Consider the following 24,047-nt stretch of genomic DNA (forward strand, 5'->3'; position numbering starts at 1 on the left):
AAGAAGCAGAACGATTAAGACAGAGAGAGAGAGAGAGAAAGAGATAGATAGATAGATAGATAGATAGATGGATAGATAGATAGATAGATAGATAGAGAGAGAGAGAGAGAGAGAGAGAGAGAGAGAGAGAGAGAGAGAGAGAGAGAGAGAGAGAGAGAGAATAAACGTTCATTCGAGCTAGCGGTGATGATTGAGCCATCACGAGAAGAAAATCTTAGCAAAATTGAAAATAAATTAAGGCGCTCAGCAGAGGCTAACTCTTCGTGGAAGAAGTTTGAAAATGTAAGTGGTTTTTTTCAGATGCGTACTTTCAGTATATGTCGCAGTGGTAGCCGTTGCGACAGTCTGCGACATCAGAGCACGCTGGCGTTCTGCAAACAAGCTTCAACAGTCACAGATGGATCCTCCAAACAAGAGCGCATCCAGTGCATGCCTTGAGAAGAAACAGTTGGTGGAACATGACAGGGGTAAGCCTAAAGTGGTATTTATTTGTGCAAACAAGTTACTTGCCAGCAAAACTCTTCAAAACCCGTTAAGCCCGGGTGCGGTACCAAGTTTTGTCATGTCTGTAAGTTCATATCTATGTGAAAAGGGTCATGCGTATTTCAACACGGCCTCCTTGCTATCCTAACGCTTGATATATATATATATATATATATATATATATATATATATATTTATATCAGGCTGTCGAAATGGAACCGAACCGAACCGAAAACCGAAACTGCGGTGTTTTTGCCGGAAATGAGCCTGAACCAGAACCGTCATTTTTTTGAGCACGCTGAACCCGATCCGGAACTGAACCGAAAAAAAAATAACGGTTACCGGTTCATGCCGAAACGGTCCGACGCTCCGTTGTGGATATTGCACAATCAATGCAATTCAGACCTTTTTTTCTTTCACGTACCATCAACTTCGTACCCGCTCGCGCACTTTCCCCTGCAGTCAGTTTAACACTATCACGCTCTATGTAACAACGGGGGAAATGAATGAGCACCAATGTAGCAGCGGTCTGTTGCTGCTGGAAGCGCGAGAGTAGTGCAAGCTGACCAAACGAAATGTCATGCTCGGCAGCTTGCAGGGGATATAAAACGACTTTGCCCTTCCCCAGCTGCGACTTCATTGGAGCAGTCAGGCTGCAGGAGTGCTCCACTACGCAACAGCAAAAGCCCACACCCGAGGTCTGCAAACTTTTTGGATTTCATAATTTTTTTAAAAGGACCGACACCTGCAAATTGTTAATACTTGATAAGTGTGACCGCAGGAGCTGCTCAGTGTCTAAGCGGTTTGCTGCTGACCACAAGTGGCCTCGATCTCCCTCCCCCACCACCGTTTTCTGAAGTAGATGGAAATCGAGAACGTCCGTGTATCGAAATTTTGATCCACGTTTAATATCACCAGCTGGTTAAAATAAGCCTACCGGCCTGGAACATAGGCTGCGCCTCGGAGCAGAGATATAGCACGGGGCATCAAATGCGCCACTTCTTTTTAAAAATGTGTTTATACGAAAAACAACAAAAAAGAAAACAAGAATCACGTTGTTTTAAAATATTACACAAAAAGTGAGTAAAACCGAATAAGTAGAAAAAAGCACCAAAACGTGGATATTGCTCTATACTTTTATTTGCCCTGCCTTTCACAGCCAAACGTGTCATCAATGCGAAGGAAGTGAGTTCCGTGGTCAGTTTTTGACGACAGTACAGTGAACAAGTTCCGTTTTTTACAGATACAAATAACAACAGATATGTCAGGAAAACTGTTAAGGTGCGCACTTAATCCCCTGGCAAGAAACTGCAGCCCTCGGCCTTGTCTTGGAAGCAGAAACAGTAATAAAGCAGATGACACGTGCAGAAAGCCAGGCCGGTACCTCACACTGCCCCATTCGCCCAGCGATCATCTTTTCTGCTTTTTCTGCAGTTTTGTCTGTTTCAGATCTGCTTTTTTTGGAGGTGCACTTGTACTGACTGCCAAACTCGCTACATTACTTCTACTGCTACTCGTTCCGGAGGGGAGTACTGCGGTGGACGAATTAAATAGCGTCTACCCAAAAATACAAAAAGGGCCCATCTCCCCGCGAGGGGGACTCGAGTAAATGCGTCGCATAGGGGGTGGTTGTATTGCGTTAACGTTCAGTGTTTGGGGAGTTGGTGGTAGTGAATGCGTTGTATCAGCAGCTTCTTGACGTAGTTTGAATGAGTCAAGGATATAAGGCGCGTTCGTAGCCTTTCATTCTGTGTCGGTTTTGTGGCGCAGTGGGAAGAGCACCATGTACCTCGCGTTCCGCCCACAGGTAGTGAATGCGTTGTATCAGCAGCTTCTTGACGTAGTTTGAATGAGTCAAGGATATAAGGCGCGTTCGTAGCCTTCCATTATGTGTCGGCTTTGTGGCGCAGTGGGTAGAGCACCATGTACCTTGCGTTCCGCCCGCAGGGTCGTGGGATCGAAACCAGGCGCCGGTAAGTATTATTTTTTATATATAGTGTAGGGGGAGGGGTGCGGACCTGTTGTTGAGAGCGAGGGGGGTAGCGTGATGCGGGAGCGGAGGAGTGCGGGAGAGGGCGCACCTGGAACGGCTGTTGCGGACGCCGAGGCACGCCGACAACGCCGGGTGACATCGTGAGTTAAAGAAATGCTCTGCATTTAAAAAGTCCCATCTCATGCTCCGCGCGTCAAATTTCCCTTTCATTTTGTAACAGTATAATCTGTTACAAGATTCCGCAATGTAGCACACGGAACGATGGCCGTGACTGAGCATTAACTAAAACTTACTTTTAACAAAAGTGTGGCTAACACATTCGATAGCTATTCAATTCGGGATATAAATCCAGGATTTTTAATCCAGGATTTTAATCCAGGGCTTTTTAATCCAGAATTCTGATTCAAATAAATACACTGGTACTCACAATCACTGATTGAACTGAATTTGTTGCAGTTATCGATTACGAAAATAGGCGCACACATTTTTTAGATCAGACACGTGTTGAGGTTAAATTGAGCTACTGCGTTTCTTGTTGTGCCTTTCCACAGTGGACTGTCAACGTCACTTTGTAGCGACTATACAATCCCCGATTTTGCTTTATTTTCTATTTGTTTTTGCAGATAAGCAAGCCAATCCTTTTCTACTGTGCCTGTCTTTAGTGAAGAACTTTGAAAAGTTGTTCAACACAAAGACGGCAAGCAGAGATTCTATAGCCATCATCCACGGCATTCGCCTCTTATCGATGAATCTTGTCATTCTTGGACACACTGCATCGAAGGCACTTGAAACCCTTGCTTTTCGTACGTGAATATACCGTTTTGTGACCGCACTGTATACGCTTTCGGGGACACATTGAACTGTGTTTCATGTTCAAATGAAGCTGGACGAGCCGGTCACAAGGTTGGCTCTTCCTACGGGTGTTAACGTAGTGTTAAGCTTCAAGACCTGCGAAGTATTGATTGATTGTGGGGTTTAACGCGCCGACGCAACGCAAGCGATGAGGCGCGCAAGACCTGTGAAGTAGCAACAGTTCTGCTTGCTTATATGGAAGTTTTGCAATCGTAGTTGGATGTTCTGAACAGTTGCATGACACGCAGGTGAAATGCGTTGGGCTGTATTGTAAGGAACGATCTTCCCGCTCACGTGCTTTAGGCCGCTTATTCTCGCCCCTGAAGACGTTATAAAAGGCGCAAATTCTCCTATTTCCCCTGAATCTCTCCTTTGTAGCTCCGGATACGTTTTTCCAAAATACCTTGATGTGAAAATCAATAATTAAACACGCTGTAAAGTGCGCCTGTCCATGAGTCGTGTTCGTCTTTTTCCTGCTAACAATGCATACTTTGTTAGAAAGGTAAGGCCAGAGTTAAAATAATCACCAAAAATACGTAACTGAGCTTCAGAGACTTGAGTTTCCGACTTTTGCAAGCACGAGTAGGATTGAACAGCTGGTTGGCTGTACAACTAAATGGCTAGAGCAAGCAGACGTGGCGATAATTTAGATACGGCCGGAATTGGGGCCACAATTTATTTTCAAATGTGTGTAACCCTTTGCAACCCTCTTTTCCAGGGAATGCGGCTGAGTTGCGGACACTACGGCCTGCCTTGCCAGCTCAGATTGTGGCCAACTTGACGCCAGTTGTGGACACCTTCTTTATGCTCTCGTAAGGAGTTTAAAGTCGTCGTCAGAGCTTTAAAAGCCACACATGTGTCTTGTTCTATGTTTGCTCGATTCTCACATCTCACTATAAGAATGTCATCATCATCATCATCATCATCATCATCATCATCATCATCATCATCATCACCAGCCTATCTACGCCCACTGCAGGGCAAAGGCCTCTCCCATTATTCTCCAATTACCTCGGTCCTGTGCCAACTGTGACCAATTTATCCCCGCAAACTTCTTGATCTCATCTGCCCATCTAACTTTCTGCCGCCCCCTGCAACGCTTGCCTTCTCTAGGGATCCACTCTGTTACCCTTAAAGGGACCCTGCAACACTTGCCATCGACTACTAGTACTGTATTTTGGGATAAAGTCTATTGTCCCAGAAATCTCCTCCCGCAAGAATTATGAAAATCCGTTCACAATTAACGAAACTACGCGCGATTAGAAATCGCGCATAATCGTTCCCTCTCAACTCGAGCGCGGACAAGGCGACGAAAGCTGCGCGCTCTCTCCCGGAGAGGGGGGTGGCTCGCGGCGTTCTCTTCGGCGGCCTTCGATATATCACATGCCGGGTAGTTTTCTCCTTTTCTCCGCAACGCGGAGGGGCCTATTTCCGGTCTGGTGCCACAAAAAAGCAGACATGGGTGCCTGCTCGCAAGTGCGCGCTCGGGCTGGTAGGGCGTTTTTGAAGCAATAAACGTTTGTAGTCGAGTGGTCCCGTTGAAAGGGAAGTATCGAGCTCATCACTCCAACTCCGCGCGCACTCAAAACACAAAATAAACGGCAAAACTGTGCCTACAGGTTCAGGCATAGAGGAGGTTCGTACACAGCGATGACGACGACGGAAATGGGAGAATCTAGCCGCGAAGTTGACCAGTGACAGCCGATCGGGCAGCCATGGCCTATGTGACGTCCCTTAGGCCATGCATAATGAGGACAACTGAAGAGAGAGCGGTTTGTTTTTCCGCGTCTTTCACGTTGATTTCCGCGCTCACCGCTTCACGTGCACGTGTAATATTTGGCTCAGGTATTCCTGGCAGTGCAATCTAAACGTCGCGCAGGTTTACTTGTACTGCTCAAAGAGTGTTGCAGGGTCCCTTTAATGACCAGCGGTTATCTTGCCTTCGCATTACATGCCCTGCCCACGTCCATTTCTTCTTCTTAATTTCTACTAATATGTCTTTAACACCAGTTTGCTCTCTGACCCACTCCGCTCTCTTCTTGTCCCTTAATGTTACACCTATCATTTTCCGCTCCATTGCCCGCTGAGTCGTTCTCAATTTAAGTTGAACCCTCTTAGTGAGCCTCCAAGTTTCTGCCCCGTAGGTGAGTACCGGTAAGATGCAGCTGTCATACACTTTCTTCTTCAGCGACAATGGTAGGCTGCTATTCATTATCTGAGAATGTCTGCCATATGCACCCCACCCCATTCTGATCCTTCTAATTATCTCTGCCTCATGGTTGGGATCTGGGGTCACAACTTGGCCTAAGTAGATATATTCGCTTACCCCTTCCACTGCCTCGCCACCTATCTCAAACTGCTGTGTTGTCCCGAGGTTATTGATCATTACTTTAGTTTTCTGCATATTAATTTTCAGGCCCACGGTTCTACTCTGTTCGCCCAGTGCGGAAAGCATGCTTTGCAATTCGTCCCCCGAGTTACTTAGCAAGGCAACGTCATCAGCAAATCTGAGGTTACCGAGGTATTCTCCATTAACCCTTACTCCCACCTGTTCCCAATCCAACGTTCTGAATACTTCTTGTAAGCATGCTGTGAATAACATTGGAGAGATTGTGTCTCCTTGTCTGACACCCTTCCTTATAGGTATTTTACTGCTCTCCCTATGGAGGATGATGGTAGCTGTAGACCCACTGTAGATATCCTCTAGTATTCTTGCATAATGCTCATCTACCCCCTGGTTCCGTAATGCCTGAATGACTGCTAGGGTTTCGACCGAGTCAAATGCTTTCTCATAATCTATGAAGGCTATATATAGGGGTTCAGTATACTCAGCGCACTTCTCTATCACCTGATTGATCGTGTGAATATGGTCCATTGTTGAATAACCTTTACGGAACCCTGCTTGTTCTTTAGGTTGACTGAAATCTAAGGTTGCAGAGATTCGGTTAGCGATTACCTTGGTAAATACCTTGTAGACGACTGACAGTAAGCTGATCGGCCTGTAATTTTTCAAGTCCTTCATGTCGCCTTTCTTATGGATTAGGATGATGTTCGCGTTCTTCCAAGATTCCGGTACCATTGCGGTCATTAGGCATTGCGTATACAGATTTGCCAGTTTTTCAAGTACAATTTCTCCGCCATCCTTCAAGAGGTCTGCTGTTATCTGATCCTCACCAGGTGCTTTGCCCCCTTTCATTTCTTTCAAAGCCTTCCTTACTTCTTCGGTCGTTACTGGTGGGATGTCTATCTTCTCTGAACTGCTGTCTAGTTCGGCATTATCCTGTATGTCCCGGCTACTGTACAGATCCTTATAGAACTCCTCGGCCACTGTGACTATTTTATCCCTATTTGTGATGACATTGCCTTGATTATCCTTAAGTGCATACATCTGATTTTTCCCCACGCAGAGATGCAGCGATGGCGTAGAAGTAGAACACCCGCCTCGCGTGCGGAAGGACCGTGGTTCGAATCCCGGTGCCGGACAATTCCCACCGGATAAAAAAAAAAAAATCCGCGTATGATGGAATTGCACAAAGGGGCTTGGGGTGCGGCCTGACCCCGGCGACCATTGCCGGTAATGCACTCCCTCACCAGAGCAGGATTGGCCACCCTGGTGTAGTAACGGCCACAACCTCCCATGAATACGCCAACTATAAGAATGTATTTGGATACAAAGAGCCTGCTGTGTAATGTTCGGTCGTATCATCCCCTCCGATTTTCCTGGACGCAGATGCTTTATTATTTTTAATGAACTCGACACTCTAAACTTCCGACTAATCTAGCAAGCGTTTTCATTTGACTCAGGAAACGGCTTGCACAGTGTTACTTGAATTGAAATAAGCGCTCGGGAGGAAGAGCCAAGAGTACGTCTTAGTGTGACGACTGCAATTTGCCTTAAAATCCACAGCATCCAAACGCCTGGGAAACAAAAAAAAAGATCCCGTGATATGATTCCTTCCCTTTGCTTCCTATCCGTTAGTATTCTGTTAGTAACTGCCAGCTTTCCCACATTTGTGTGTCGGTTACACGAAGGCCTGTCACCACGACTGCCGCTGACGCTGTTGTGCAGTGTCGCTAGTAACTGGGCGCGCTGATGGTGGGATAAGAAGTTTGTTCTGCATCGCTGCACCTGTTTAATTTTATACGCAAGGTTGGCCTTTTGGATGCGCTGTGGAGAAAGTTTCGAATGTTTCTCAATTATGTAACACTTGAGAGGGGGGACTTGTGCGGCCGACAGCGTTTGTCAACATCACCTGGAAATTCCCCATCTTCACTAAGTGGCGTCACCCTGCTTCTCTTTATTTTGTACGTAATCGTCGCCATCTTGAGTGGTTTTTGTTCTCATTCGCTAAATGAACGGTTGTTCCAAATCTGTGCCTTTCACTGTATACATGTCCGCAATAGGGCTTGCCTTCATATCAGAGAGCCCTTCAAACATCGACGCCTCTGACACCCCAGGGCGACGACAGCTGCCCCATGGATGCTAGCAGCGACCCTCCTGTGCCGCAAGAGCCCAGTAATGTCACTGGCAAGTCTGCTGAACCCCCCGACAAACGCCTTTGCACCGAGTCTTCAACCTTAGTGCCGCGTCAGTCTGAGGACGCTAATGTCCCGATGGACCTTCCAGCAGGCAACCGTATTCACTCTGACGGTAAGGTGCCCTGCCGTCTGAATCCCACTGGCCTCCCATCAAGCAGTAAAGATGCTCAACCAGCTTCCTTCAAGGTAGCCATCAAACCGAAGCAGAATTTCAACATGCGCCAAATCACGACGAAAGCTCTGCTACAGACGCTATCAGCATGTCTGCATCCTCAAAGTCATAATGGCTACACTTTCCACCGAGATACCAACTCAATTTCTGTGTGGGTAGCGTCATTAGAGGCAGTTCACAAGCTTTACAGCCTCACTTATATACCCATCTCCCCCGGAGTTCACCTGCCGGTACAAGCTTACCTCCTAGGGGGTACTCAAGTCCGCCGTTATGTTGTCTCGGGCGTCGATGCCGGTGAGCCCTCCGACGTGCTCCGGGACACCATCCGATGCGAGACGCACCAAGTGCTCCTAGCCCGGTATCTTGGCAGTCATCGTACATGCCTCGTGACTGTTCTTGGTCCTCCGGAACCACCGGTGCGATTCATATACAATGGATGCATCCTTCGCCCTCGGCCTTACAAGACGAGGCCAGTATTTTGTTACCAATGCTTACAACAGGGTCACATGCGCATCTCTTGCCCAAATCCACCTCCTGCTGAAACCTCGGCGACTCCGAACGCGACTGCTGGAAATGAAAATGCCCCTAAATTTTGTTGTGGGCTGTGCAAGTCTGATGATCACGATATCACAGACAGGAAGTGCCCGACGAAGCTTAACGCCAAGCCACGTGCGCGTGTGAAGAGCTCCCCGAGATCCCAGGTTGATCAACGGCTCCCGCTTTCAAACCGGTACGAACTCCTAGCTTCGAATGACGACGACGATATTGCAGATCACGTACCAGAACCGGTCTCTGCCACACCACCTATGAATTCAGTTTCATACAGCCAGGTGGTGCGACTGCGTCGACCTCGTCAGCGATCCCGTCTCCAAGAGACCGACCAGAATTCCCCGGCCCTAGAAGAGGTAGATCTTCGCCTCCAGGCACTACAAACAGAGCTTGCGAATTTGACCGCTCGTCGTGCCCAGTTGTTGGCACAGAGACGCTTAAAGCGTGCTGCTGCAAAAGAGAGCTCATGTGAAGCTATACCTCCGCTGTCAACTTCTCCCTTGCCTCCACCTCCTCCGGCATCATTACCAGCAGCAGCCTCGATTTCGTCAGCATCCGACGCTCGCTCCATTCTTAACTACGTGGTGCAGCAGCTGCACATATTAACCACGACTCTTGCAGCATGCCTCCGCTAAATTATGCGCCTGCCGTACCTGCAACGACACGCAAGGACACTATCCTACAATGGAACTGTCGGGGCCTGCCCCAAAAAGTTGGTGAACTTAAGGAACGCCTTCGCCTAGGCTCACTTCGTGCATGGGCGCTACTGCTTCAGGAAGCGAATGGCCTACCCCGTATCCCCTTTTTTACCGGCTATGCGTCTCCAACAATCATTGAGCACCGTAACGCCCCACCAACGCCACGGGGTAAAGCGGTGGTATATGTCCTCACGCGCCTTCCCCAGCAAGCCATTGACCTTCAAAGCTGGTGCTCCCCGTGGCAAGAAATTGTTGCGGTGAAAGTTCAACTAAGTCCCTGTGCAGTGATCCTCGTATCCTGCTATGTGCGTCCTCACAGTGGTCATGCCCCGCGGGCTCGGTTTGGGTGGATTTCGCATATACGAGCACAACATCCCGGTTGTCCCATCCTCATCGGCGGTGACTTTAATGCTCCGCACCCAGCCTGGGGCTATAACATGGCGAGTGCGCGAGGTTCAGATCTCCTCAAGATCATGGAGAATGCGCGCTTCACTCTACTTAATGACACGACCCAGTCAACTCGCCGCTCCACGTCTACTCGTATGCCTCCACATTCCCCAGACCTAGCTTGGTGGCTTGGTCCAACGGCCGTTACTTGGCGGCGGGAGCCAGACTGCTGGGGTAGCGACCATCATCCCATTTACCTCGATATTCCATCTTCGCCCTCTCGTCGCCTACGTCGTAAATGCCATATTATCAAGTGGGACGAGTTTCGGACGTCGATTAGGCAGATATCAGCATTCAAAGAGGACCCTTTATCATCCATACAAAAGGCTCTTGAAGATTCTACAACTGTAAACTGGGTTGACGAGAGCCGCCCTAACCCTGATTTGCGCCTTCTTCAGCTGTGGGCGCAGCGCCGCCAGGCAGAAGTGTCTGCTTGTCGCAATCCCAACTCTCCGACTTGCCAAATCCGCCTTAAACCGGCTCACAGCCGCGGCTCGTCGCCATGAACGCCGGCTGTCCCGCCAGCGCTGGCTTGACATGTGCGCTTCGTTAGGGCCTCAGTCTGGACTACGCTCCATATGGCGCATATTTCATTCTTTGGAGCGATCACCACGATCCCCAGATCCTGCTGCGTCAGCGTTCCTCACGTCCAACCAGACTTCTTTGCAATTTGCAGATACGCTGGCCCATACTTTATACCCCGATTTTGACTTGGACCCAGCCATCATGCCCCCTCCGTTCACTCTTCCTTCCGGTGCTGGTACGCCGCCATCGGAAGCAGCAACCGAGGGCATACTCTCACCATTTACAATTGCGGAACTAACCGCGGCCATTGACACGGCGGCACTCCGCAAAGCTCCTGGCCCCGACGGAGTAACATTTGAATCTTTCAAGAACCTGGACCATTCTTCTCTGGAGGGACTCCTAGAGGCGTACAACCGGGTTTGGCTCACGTGTACAATCCCCCCGGCCTGGCTTCAAGCGGATGTTATCACTATCCCGAAACCCGGTAAACCGAGTACAGACATCCGCAACCTCCGACCAATAGCGCTTACGGCAACCATTTGGAAGCTGTTGGAACGGATGATTGCCACACGCCTTCAGTGGTGGCTCGACGAGCACCATCTATACCACCCATGCCAAATTGGATTTCGCCCCCACCTTGGTGCAGCGGATGGTCTGGGCCACCTCTCCGAGATGATCCTTATTGGCGGCCGATCCCACCGTGTTCGCTCTGTGCTGGGCATGGACGTTCACAAAGCGTACGACCACCTTGGCCACGCTGCCGTCATTGCGGTACTTCATCTCCTTCACCTGCCATCCCGCCTATGTGATTTCATTTCCTACTACCTACGAAACCGCACCTTCTCCATACGTCTCAACGGATCTCCCATAGGTTCCTTCCAGCCCCGCCGTGGTGTGCCTCAGGGATCTGTCTTGGCCCCCTTGCTTTTTAACATGGCCATGATACCTATTGCCTGGCGACTTGGTGCTGTTCCACACATCTATAGTATCATCTATGCAGACGACATCACGGTATGGTCTGTTCACCAGGACCTTCACGTCCAAAGTGTCCGCCTGCAACAAGCTCTAGATGAAACCAATTCTTGGTGCAGGTATCTTGGCCTCACGCTTTCGCCTAACAAAGCAGCCCTTCTCACCGTGGCCAACGCATGGGGCCGTCGGCGGTTGGCAACCTCCCCGATCCGTCTTTCGGTTCAAGGCACGCCTATACCGACAGCATCTACCCTGCGGGTGTTGGGCTTGGATATTACGGCCACCGGTTCTGCAAAACCTTGGATTCGTTCTGCAAAGCATCAAGCTTCACAATCGCTGCATCTATTTCGTCGCATGTCTCAAAAAGCCGGCGGTGCGGCCTCCAAGATGGCCCGCATGCTTGTCCAAGCCATTCTTCAGCCTCGCATAGTTTATCAAGCGCATTTCCACTTTCTTACAAAGTCAGACTGGGCACTACTCGAATCAATAAACAATTCGGCTATGCGAGCTATAACTGGTTTTCCAGCCCTCACCCCCGTCCCTATTCTGCAACAGGAAGCGCAGCTCAACACGTTTGATGAGCTAGTGCATCAGCGTCGACAAGCCCGCCTCCAAAAACAAGCCCTTGACCCTGATTCCGCCGCTCTTGCATCGTACATGACCGGTTCACCAGCCCCACCACTATCAAACACCAATATACGGCCCCCATGGAAATTCCACCAATTAACGGATACACGACCTGTTGCCCGTATTCATCCCCGGACAGTTGGTGCTCCGATTCCACCTTCTATGGAGATTGGTAGCTCTCGTCTACGCTGATGTTTGTCGACGCCAGTGCTTCCGATACCTTACTTCATACGGCTCTACTCTGCCCGACTGTGGCTCCCGATCCAGTGACCTGCACTTACATAACAACGGAGAAGTGGCCGTCAACGCAGGCAGAACTCCTTGCAGTGCGGGACGCTCTGCTACACACATCGTTGCTAATCAACCACGCTTCACCACAGTGTACAATTTACACTGATTCGTCGGCAGCTGTTCGAGAGCTTCGTAAAACTCTCACGTCCAACGAACTTCTTCTAGAAATCCAGGACATAATGGACACTTATCCGTGTCGTGTGCGCGTGTCATGGCGCCAACGGAATAGCCACCCCGCAATGCAGGCTGCAGATGCCGGAACACACCCCGTGCGTGTGCAATATCCAGCTCCTCTTGCACCTTCGTCAAACGGTGTTCGCCTTGCCAGTGCAAAAGAACGTCTACGGCGCACCGCGCGCGCTCTCATACCCCCGTGCGGTACAGATCTCCCTGGCGGGTTGTCTCGCCAAGATGAGGTCCTGCTCAGACGTCTTCGCCTGGGAGTCGCCCTCACGCCAGCTGTGACGAGGTCCTGGCCTCCTCAATACCATGCCCCGTTCAACTCCACCTGCCCCTTTTGCCCCGCTCCAGTTGACCAGGCTACAGCAGAGCACCTGGTGTGGAGTTGCCCTGCTCTGCGAAGCCTACGCGCTGTGCACATCGCCACCTGCGGCCCGCGCCCCGGACGTCCGCCAGACTTCATGGCGTGGATACAAGGACCACATCATGGCCCCCTGCTCCGATTCCTTCGGGAATCCGGCGTGTATCTATACATTTAGTTTCCCCTTATGCTGATTAGCAAACTTCCGCAATAAAAAAAATTATATTCCTTACTGCAATGTGATGTAACTGTACTCTACAAGACCTATTGCCGATACTTGAGTAAACTTTGTTGTTGTTTTCGCCGTGTGTGCGACTGTTTACTCATAGCATGCATATTGAGAGACGAGGGTCAGGAACGGTGTTTATTGAGGCGTTCTAGCAGCAAGAAATCCAAACACACGATGATGATGATCATGGCCATAGATGATGAAGAAACACTGCCGCATGGGCTGGTGCTGAGGAGTATGTAAAGACGAAGACGAAGTGCGGGCATTGTCCTCCGGAATTCTCCACTCCCGGGAGTGTGGTGGAGCAATAATTTTCTCGGCCTGCATTTCACGGTGTGCCTCGTAGCACAGGAGTAGCTTTTCAAGGCATCATAGCCACGAATATTTTTGGGAAGTGTGTTTCTAGGGGAAAACAAAAAAATGCAGGCACCAACATATGGTTTTAAATTATTCCACGCTGAGTTCACACACACAAACGGCTGTCTTTTACTGCATGCAGCCAGAGCAAAACACCAGAGGTAGATTTTGGTCCAGACTTTTCACAACGAAACGTGTCATCAGCGAGCGCTGTGTTGCCTAGTAAAATCGTCGGTGCTTCAGGACCCGCAGAGCGGACAAGTTCGCGTATTTTTAACATATCCAAAATGAGAATAATAGGTATAGTTGAACCTAGTTATAACGAACCCTGATGTAGCTAATTATTGGCTATAGTGAACTAAATACAAACTTTGGTCGGTCACGCTTTATTTCAGTGAATCTTATTCTTTTATGACAAAACTAAAACCGTGAGAGCCGCGCGCGATATCGCATATAACGAAGAAATAGTTGACCAGTAGGCTAAGAATCTACTTGGAAAAGCCCCTCGTAGTCCGAAACTGCAGCAGTATAAAGACCATTTTGTTCGTGGACACTGTGGAAAACGTCATCCTGCTCAGTCATGTGCGTAGCCACCAGACGAAGATCACATCCTTCATCAAATAAATAAGGACGGAGGCCTGTTTTGTCTAGTGAACTATATTCTGTTGTAATTTCACGTACTCATGCTCCGGTTCGGTGAGGTGAAATGCAAAAAAAAAAAAAAAATCGGGTATGGGTTACATTGTTTACAGCGAATTCGAAGCCTAAAAAATGCATTTTTGTATCAAGTATTTTTGCGGGAGCCAGATTTTCGATTTGTCAGAGCCGATTTTTACCTCTACAGTTACAACGAATATCGGATATAACGAAATAATTTGCTATCCTGATACTACTTTGTTATAAAGAGGTTCGACTGTATAGCAAAGAAAATTGTTAGCGTGTCGTAGGCACTTTTGCATGAAACTATCCCCAACCTTGCAGGCACTACGTTTTTTGTCTTGGAAGAAAATACAGCGCTAAAGTAGATGTCCGCCCCGTTCGGTCCCATTTGCTTAGCTTTCATCCTCTTTGCTTGCTCTTCTGTTTCGCCTCTTTCAGGCTGTTTTGTTTTTTAAGGTATACTTTCACTTACTGGTCAAACTTGCTACTCTGCTGCTCCTGCTACTTGTTCCAAAGGAGACGGGGAGAAGGGGGGTACTGTTCCCGGCAAATTAGAGAGCGTCTTTTCAAAAAATTCATTTTCGTTATTTGCGCATACCTTCACATTTTCAGTTTGCAGTCGCCTAGTGTAATATAAGATTATGAACCTGAACGGACTGAACGATGGCGCTGGTGTGGCCGAATGCAGACGCATTCAGGGTGACGCACACACCCGTAATACATACCCCAAAATGCATTCCAATGATAAGAGAAATATGAAGGGACTGAGCCTTAACTAAAGCTCACTTTTAAAAAGATTTTAGCTCACACCCTTGGGAAGATGACTGCTAACAAATTGCCCCAGGCAACCAAACAATCGAATTCATAGAAAGTGTTTGCGTGGCCGCTGTAGGATTTCTTTTTTTACGCTACAGAAGATGAGAAAATGTACACCGCTGGTAGTTATAGTTCCCTGCTAATGTACAGAGGGGTCTAACGGGTACGCAGGCCTAACTGTACGGGGTTTATAACGTTCGCGATGATAAGCGATTCCAAAGAGAAGGCTGTGAGTTCATAATCAGCAACAACAACAACAACAACAACAAAAAAAAAAACGAAGCGTGAGAAACTATATTTCACGGACAGCCTTACCCTTGTTGGTCGCATTAACAAGTCCCTATAGGAAAACATAACGGTTTGGTAGGAAAGCAACTGGTAAATATTCACTACTTCAACTGTTGTTTTTAATATCTGGTCTAATTGCAATGTATTCGAGTTTTGTACCTCTTATCGATAAAACGCAACATTTTGAAAGCGCCAAAATTGTATTTAGTTTTATGGTCGCCTTTAACTACAAACTACAAACATTTCTTTCGCCGTTCGGTACCCACTCAACTCGCCGAACCGGTTCACGAACCGGTTCAAGCTTCGGAACCGGCTCGCCAACCGGTTCGGACCGGTATTTTTTTCGGTTCGACACTCTGATATATATATATATATATATATATATATATATATATATATATATATATATATATATATATATATACCTACTAGAAGATGTAGGGTAAACAAGCTACAAAGCTTTGGACGAGGTGGCGGCCTCAGTAATGGCGGCTCAGTGGCAGAGGTACGTTTTGGCAGCGACAGCCGATTGTCGACCAGAATCCGGTCGGAGATCACCCGGGGTGCCCACGGCATCCGCAAGAAGCGATGACCTAGATAAGTGCAAGCTTCCAAATGTAATAGCAGCTCTTGCAAGCGCATGAGAGATAAAGGTCGTGGAAAATGATCGTTAAACATATACTCTGAATGTCAACGCATCAAGTAATAGTAAAGAGACTCAGAGCAAAAGGTTATTTCGTTCTTGCTGGTCGCGCATAACTAAAGGTGGCCCGATGAGGAAGATGATTGTGCCTGCTTCCCCTTACGGGGTTAAGTGCGTTGTTTTTTATTGCCGATTTGTGGAACATAAAATTCTTCGTTATTTGAACTACTCATTTATTGGTAGTTGACCGGAACGAAAAAACCCGCGAGAGACGCTTCTTACAGTTTGCGTTGAAATCACTTCGGGTATAATAGCTTAAAGCACGCAACACACATCGAGGCTACTGCCGAATGTACTTGGTGACAAGACGGCAGTCAAAAGGAGAGCAAGCCTTTAGGCTGCTTAGGCTGCCTATAAAACTCTGCGAGTAGGGAAATGATCGTAGGGTAGGGATAACGCAGTGACAATGCCTACGTTCGACACTTTTTCAGCTTGTGCAGCAAGTACACACGGGTTATTAGATTTTTAAGTACTAAAATCTTCTATTAGTTGCGTTGTGGCTTGAGTGTATTTCGCGCTCGATTTGTCATCCAGATCAGGCATTTAAACGAAGACAAAAAGATGTAAATCTCGAAAAGTTTGTCTGCCAAATTTCAAGTCTGAAAGTTATGCAATGACGCGGGCTTCTAAGGTCTTGCCTTCCTTCAGGATGCAGGAATCAGCTAGTCCTAACATAATCCTTGTTCTCCTCTACAGTTTATTTTCCTTCTTACGTTATTTTCGTGCATCGCTTATGCTGAGATTCGTTGAAATTTCTTAATCGTTGCACTGAGCTCAACATCATTAGTATGGTTATAAATGATGTCAAGCTCAGGAGGACACTGCAAAATTTTGACACTGGAATATCTACAGAGTCAGAACAACGAGCTTTTGAGCTATCTTTTGGTATTGCATACAACGTAGAGTTGCTGTTATGTTTTGTTTTTTCCTGTTATTCGCGAATTTATTTACTGCACGCTGCTTATTTTTACTGCTGTCACTTTAAAGGCTAGGCAGTGGTGACTGAATGTGTAGAACGTTCGACGAGCTGATATTGCGAGGTAGTCGGTACTACATTTTTGTTATGTCCGGCTGTGATTCGCTCGTATAGTGTAGGCTTCATATGGCTTCCCAGTTCAGACACTTCGGTTTCTTTTTTTTTTTTTAGAGGGCTTCTGGTCGTCTACTTGTGTCTGAAACGAATGGATGAAGCGGGAGGCAAGATGAACTGGTGGATCTTCTATTTTCACCGATATTGGAGGTAAGGTAAACAAAGCCAACTAACTGCCCTTCCAAGTCGTGCCAATGTGGATTTTATCAATTTCGAGGAGGGTATAGGGGTGGCGCTTGCAGGTCCGCGTTAAAAAAGTAGGCGCCTTGCTGTCAGTGCATGCGATGATACCTTAAAAAAAGGGTGAGCCGAGACACTGCGGACACATGGAATGTGTCCGCAGTGTATGTATTAACATTGCAGTTGTTAATAACCTCCCTATAGAAGTAGTACTTTAGTTTTTGTGCCAAATGCATCTAAATCTTAACAATGGCAAAACCTTTCACACAATAGAAATGTTGGAATGAAAAATAAGCACCATTCCAGCCTGTGAAGGTGAATGACCAGCGGAAGTGTATGTGTGGTCGGAAACGTGCATGGATTTTAAAGGGACCCTGCAACACTTTCTTCAACTTTTTGAAATCTTAAATGCTTGCAGAACGTTGTCACCCAACACACTCAGTACTTACATTAGAAGGACGGAAAGCCCCTCAGCCAAAAATTACTGCTTTATGCCCATCAGATAACTTGCAAAGTCGCTCAAAAGAGTTTTCTTTCTTTCTCGGTCTTGATGTTCTTCGACGGCTCGAATTACGTCACCAAGGCCATGTAGCGGCTGTTGGCCGGTTTTCCTTCAGTTGCAGCAATGAATGCTTTTCGTTAGTGACTTAAAAAAAAGCTACAAAAACAAAGCAGAAATGGAAGGCGTACCTAGTGCGACGAGCAAATCACGCAGTGCCGCTCCGTGCTGGTGATAACTAGGGCTTTAGCAGTGGTTTCAGACGCGAAGGAAAGAGTAAAAACACTTATCAAAAGTGTTGCAGGGTCCCTTTAATAAACATACACACAACGTAAATTGTTATTTTCTTCATAATGTCTTTATAGTGTGCGACTAATAGAAATATAGCCTCATGGTAGCTACTATAGACTGCCGCGGGTTCAGACACGACACTGAAAAAGTTCTTTGGAAGCGTCAAGTTTACATAGGAGGGATGTCGTATGGTAGACGCACCGTCGTCCAAACAGTTCCAGAGGAAATGGTAAGAACCACTTTCCGTCTCTTCGCACCCATTTCCGTTTCCGCTCACGCCGTGGTCCATCTAAGACACGCTATTGTAGCTGGGGCCGCGCTCGACGTGGTTTACCCTCCCTGCGTGACCGGAACCGAACTGAGATAACGTGCGAGTCGCGTGCGCGAGACGGCGAACACGTGGTGTCTGGCGAGCGTGCGCAGTAAGTGTGAGAATGTTTTCTGGACTAGGCGGTATCTTGTATGCGCACAGTGGTCTCTTGAAATTTAGCTCATAACTGCGCCGTAAAGCTTTCCCTGAATCTTTGACTCACCATAAAATTGGATTGCGACCGGCCTACTTATGCCTTCTTTAACAAAAGCTAGGGCACGAACGTTTAAATAAAACACGTAAGCGAGACTCTCTGGTACAGTAAAAAGTATTTAACTGTCTATGACCCACATAACCATGCATGTTTTCTCGGCTGGGAACATCAGAGTTATATAAACACTTTTGTTTATTCGCAATAACAATTGCTATGTCTTCCGCGAAGTGCTTTATTGAGAAGGAACGATGCGGGGAACGCGGTAAAACATGGTTACAAGGAGGCATTCGTAGGGTTTTTAAGCCCCACAGAACTAATGCACGAATACTTTACGGTGAGAAATACAGGTTCCCCGTGGCGCCTTTCCTGCTAACTGAGGACCAAATTGCTTGAATAATCTCCTCCTTTACCCCACCCCCAAAATTAGCGAAAGAGGTCTGGGACACTCTGCAATTTTCATATAGACACGCACAATTTTTTCTGCCATTTCTCAGCCATAGTCAAGCAGAATCATAGCGTCTTCTAACCACTAATAGGTACGATGCATCAGCAAAGAACCTCACTTGAAGGGCGAAGCTTTACCAAGCACTCCGGAGTTAAGAGATGCCCCACGTCCCATGAGAGGGGCCCCGGAGCAGCAGGCCAAGCCCATATGTACCCGTCTTTTTACCGTCCTCTTTTCCCTCTAGGTTTAAAAAAAGCAGCTGACGATTACAATGCTCCCTAATGCGAAAGTTGTGCGCAGCGCAAGTTCAGTTTTCTCGTTATGGAGCATAGCTGCTGCCTCTCGAAAATGGATTGATTTATTGTAGGGTTTAACGCGCCGACGCAACGCAGGCGATGAGGCGCGTCGTAGTGGAGGGCTCCGGATTAATTTCGACCAGCTGGGGATCTTTAACGTGCACCGAAATCTCGTACTCACGGGCGTTTTTGCTTTTCGCCTCCATCAGAAAAGCCGCCGCCACGGCCGGGAATCGAACCCGCGTCCTCGTGTCTCGTAACGTGATCCCATGATCAACGAACACACGGCGGCGCGCGCTGCTCTGCCGTTATGTCGCAGGGCGTCGCCGCCACCGAGCATGTTGTTGCAAACCGTGTTTGAACCTCCCGCGCAAATGTTATGTTGTTCGGATGAACCACGAACAGAGGAGGAGCGTGGGCGACAGTGTGAGGGGGAGGCCACGGCCGGAAACTTCCATTTGACGGTCGACTACTTTTTTACAAGTAAGCTCGGTATAAAGACAGTGCGCCACACGATAAACAATCCGTCCGAATGAATACCTCCGAAAGTGGTGTAAAGAGGTATTACTGTATGAAAAAATATAGCAAGCCTCGAGGCCCTTTAAATGTTGCCTAATACACGTTAATAATTTGCAGCAATTTAACGCTAATAAAATGTCTCGCTTCTTATAATCAGCCAGATAAATTAAAAAAAAATATCCCAGGGGATTTTAGTGGAATTTTTAAAAATGCTAATAAAGGAAGAAGGGGGAAATGTTATAACAGTGGTAAAACGCGCTGTAAAAAGTGGGCGGTACGTCTCAGAATCCAACATTTTGCTGATTTTTACATCTCGCAAGTATCAGAGAGGCTGTGTTCATCCCTGTTAATATTTTGATGATCACGCAGTGTGCGAAATATCAACAGAAGAATGGTTCAGTCCAGTTCTAATGAAAACAGCCCCATGACGCGCCAAACATCGCATGCATAATCCTTAAAAAATGCTGAAGAAATGAGCCGCCTCGAGCCGGACATTTCCAATACGCCGCATGCTGCTAAGTCGCGCTGTGAGGAAAAGAAATGAAGCGCTCTGATCGATAACACTTAAAAACTGATTCTGGGAACACTTTCGAAATCTCAATCATTTTGTAACGCTCACAAGTCACCGCATAATTAAAAAAATACGATGTGATCAATTACGGCCGTTCGTCTACGCTGCTAGCAGCGCTTCGAAGCAGCTTCCGCCGCCGGCCGCCGCCGCGGTTCTTTCACCGACGACCAGCGCCATGGCCGACGCTGGGGCGGAAAAGGTAACTAGTGCCGTCACTGGCGGAGAGGCGCTGCAGTTTGCATGACAGTTAAAGTTTATTCCAATCACTGGAACGACTTCAGGCGAACAGTGGCCAGAACATTTCAAGTCTCCGGGAAATCCCTATCACCAGCCTTGCGTCACAAAGGGGCTTACAAGATCGGAGGCAACATTGCTGTACCGCATCCGAACGGGCTCAGCGAAGAGCACAGCATGGCTATTCAAGGTGGGCCTCGTGCGATCGCCTCTGTGTTCGTCATGTGCAGTGATAGGGGATGTACACCACTACGTAATGTGTTGCCCATAGCATGATGTCGAGCGGACTGCAATGCTCTCAGCGATTCGAAAGCTGGCAGCCCCACACAGCACTCTGGACCACATCGTCTTTCCAAGGGGACATTGGATGCTGAAAAGAGACGTGTCACGCCTTCTCCTAAGCTTCCTTGAGGAGACGGAGCTGGCAAGCTTGTGGTAAAAGGACACTACCTTTGGCTAATTAGGAGGAGCTTGGGCGGAGCAATTGCCGGCATATCCAGCCAGGCTAACGCCGCCTGATCCCACAACCACCACCACCAGGCATTCAGGTGGCTGGACCTTGTTTCCATCGAGCGGCCGTCGGGAGGCAGTCAGACATGCTGAGCCGTGGCGACGCGCTGGGAGAAGACACCATAGTAGCGCATACCGCCCTCCCCCTCACACCTTCACCAGAAGCTCTTCCTCCATTTTCTTTCTGCCGTGGGTGTTTCGCATGGTTCGCTGGGTTACCAGGACATCGCCATCGCCATCGCCGCCGCCGCCGCCACCGCCGCCGCCAAACCACTGTAGCAGGCGCCAAAGTGCTGCGTACTAAAAGATTACAAACCTGTAACTGCGCGGATCCTTTGAATGTTTCGTGCTACATAGGCCAGAGGTTGCCTTGTCGTATGCCTTATTTTACATACCAAGAACATAGGCTGCGTGGAGATTTGGGCCACTGATGGAACCGGTGAGAAAACTTGTATATATGACATGGTGCCGTCAATGGCAAGTGTGTGGTGGGTACGTACCACCATGTTAAAAGCAATGTTTTGGCAGACAGGATGCAGTTGAAGAAAATTTCTTAGGCAACAGACAGTGCTTATCTTTTTCTAAAGTATCAGCCTTCTCTACTTCTACGTCGTGAATGTGGCTCTGTCTTCTTTTTCTTCGTCGTTGGACGCGAGTTACTCCGAGAGGCAGGCTAGCGGCGACACACGCTTCAGCTTCCCCAAAGTCAATGCTCACCTACGCGTGTACTTGTACGCGCGGGCTGCTACGTTTACTTGTAAAAGCACATGCATCAAGCTCATTCTTGTCCATTCTGGCAGACCTTCCAGCTATGGCAGTGACTCGAGTGCTGGTCTGCTACTCTGGCGACTGGAGTTCAAATACTGCACGAAGATAACTTATTTTGATGTTTACAGCAGCGGCCTTGTTGTACAGTTTTAAGTGCGAATGCACTTCTTAAGCGAGCCTGAAGCGTCCGCCGCCGTCCGCATAGCAACAGCTGCGGGTGCGCGCGCTCCTCGTCTTCCTTGGCAACGGGGGGAGATGGGCGCGCGCTGCCTGGCCGCTGACATGGCACATACCCACGTGGGGGATTGGCCAGGAATCTCCTCGTCTTCCTTGGCAACGGGGGGAGATGGGCGCGCGCTGCCTGGCCGCTGACATGGCACATACCCACGTGGGGGATTGGCCAAGAATCGGGCGTGAGAAGGGCTAATGCATCCGCTTAAAGGAGTACTGACACGAAATTTCAAAGCTGAGATCCGCTCTAGCAATCAAGTACAACGACAACACAAATAGGTGTCTGTGAATAAATGCATCTTTTTTTCTTTGTAGTTGTGTGTGTGTGTGTGATCTCTCTTTCGCGAACATTACCGAACCGCGCAAATTCAACTCGTGCATTCGCACTTTCACATTCTTCCCCTCGGGGAAATGAGGGGAATTTTTTTGTTATCGCCGAAGCCTACGACTAGTATGGTCACTTTTCGCGTTTGATGAGCCACTTAAAGGTTTTGCATTAGTAATCTTAGAAGGTGCCGCAAATTGTTTGCCGAGTCGGATAGGCCACCCGTTAAGTACACGTATTTTAGGTAACCATTCTTTCTTTTTAATAGCACAGCTGCTTCAACTTGAGCTTGGTGTGTTTACGTTCGCAAAAAAAAAAAAAGAAAAAACTCCCCTGGCGGGAGGCGCCCAGTGCGACCTTCGCGCACAGTCCTTGGCAAAAAATACTTAGCGCACGTGAGTGTGCGTCTCGTGAGGAGCGCCCGGTGTCGTTCAGGCTTGCGCTTGGGCTTGTGCAACTTGAGGAACTCCCGCCTTTGTCGTCATCGCCGTGTAATGACCGGCGCGCCCGGGTACGCTGCGGCGAAGACGACAACTACGAATCTGTCAAGCAGTCCCTTCAGAAGTCGTCATAATATCCGGGGCTCGCGTATAGGCGTTTCCCAGTCAGCACAGCCAAGCGACACATGGCGCCATCTAGGGGCATGTTTGAAGCTATGTCCACGTGCATGTGGCCCTCAATTTAACCGCTCAGAACCGCTTGGTCTGGTAGCGTAGTAGTTTCGCTCTTGCGAAGCAAACATCCTACCCCGGGTTCAAATCCCGTTAGCGCTTTTCTTTTCAGTTTCAAAGGTTTGTCATATTTTAATGTTAACATTTTTTATCACACATATAATCTATTTATGAAATCTTTATGCATTATAAATGGGGTCATGTCAGTGTTTTGGACACTTCTTCTTCCGACTCTCCATTGCACCGCACACTACTTTTTTTGTTCCAAGGCTCATGAAGGAGGTACGCTTGCATGGTTCCCTGGCCATACGGGCACCAGTAACAAAGAGGCATCTGACCATCTGTCCAAGCTCGCTGTCACAGCTTCCATTCAATTCGGCATGGGTAATCCGGCTATTTTTGTACCTTCAAGATTAATAAGATATTGGCATCTAGATGCTACTCGTTCAGATGTGCTCTTATCAAGTGAAGAGTACACACATTTAAAGTTCGGGTAGAATATTCTTCTTTGTGGTTTGTTCCAAAGGGAAGTGACTTTCACTGAACTGTCCTGCAGGATACCGCGTCTGAATTTAAATGTTCAGAACAGGGCTTTGCCCTACCGAAAAGTGTGTACGGTGCCAGGTCCCGGAGTCAGTATAATATTTTTTTATCGCCGGTCCCCGCTTCTCGGCAGCTAGAGAGCGACTTTTGAAGGAGCCATTTGAACGTCATGGGGCTGACCCTATCGGTTCCACTTGTCCTCTTTGTTGGGGCAACAAATTTCGGGTACGCAAAAAGGCACACATATAATTGTGTTCTGGCTTACCATCCTGCAACAGGTCACTTGAGTTGGTGAAGAACAGGTAATAACGAGTAATCGTGGTTTCAATTAGCGAACTTTTATTTCACGGCCCCTTCTTTTATATAAATAAATTAGTAGTTTATAGTTCTGTCACAGTATCAAAATGAATTACACCTGTCCAATCCCTTCTTGTGGGTACGTGGTCAAAACACTGAGGGCATCATCGCAAGGAATGCTGAAAGACTTCCAAAAATTCTAAAACAGAACCACACACTTGTCTGGACTCCCGCCCATCAGGGGCTAGAGGGTAACGAGGCGGCCGATTCTCTTGCGAGGACTACCATACACCGCAGAGACCCGGAACATT

The 24,047-nt window shown here is 48.0% G+C and overlaps 1 protein-coding gene across 1 annotated transcript in view; it reads left to right on the forward strand.

Moving 5' to 3' along the window:
* Nucleotides 1–325: 325 nt before the first annotated feature.
* Nucleotides 326–24,047, forward strand: part of LOC144139763 (uncharacterized) — a 46,916-nt gene continuing 23,194 nt past the window's right edge. Inside the window, exons 1-4 of the mRNA XM_077672026.1 lie at nt 326–467; nt 3,100–3,279; nt 4,047–4,140; nt 16,890–16,982. Of these exons, the coding sequence (XP_077528152.1) occupies nt 398–467; nt 3,100–3,279; nt 4,047–4,140; nt 16,890–16,982 (437 nt within the window). The 5' untranslated portion in view covers nt 326–397. The remainder of the gene's footprint in view (nt 468–3,099; nt 3,280–4,046; nt 4,141–16,889; nt 16,983–24,047) is intronic.

Source organism: Haemaphysalis longicornis, unplaced genomic scaffold (genome assembly GCF_048455015.1).
Source record: "Haemaphysalis longicornis isolate Haplotype H1 unplaced genomic scaffold, Haemaphysalis longicornis Haplotype H1 scaffold_5, whole genome shotgun sequence".
Classification (NCBI taxonomy): domain Eukaryota; kingdom Metazoa; phylum Arthropoda; class Arachnida; order Ixodida; family Ixodidae; genus Haemaphysalis; species Haemaphysalis longicornis.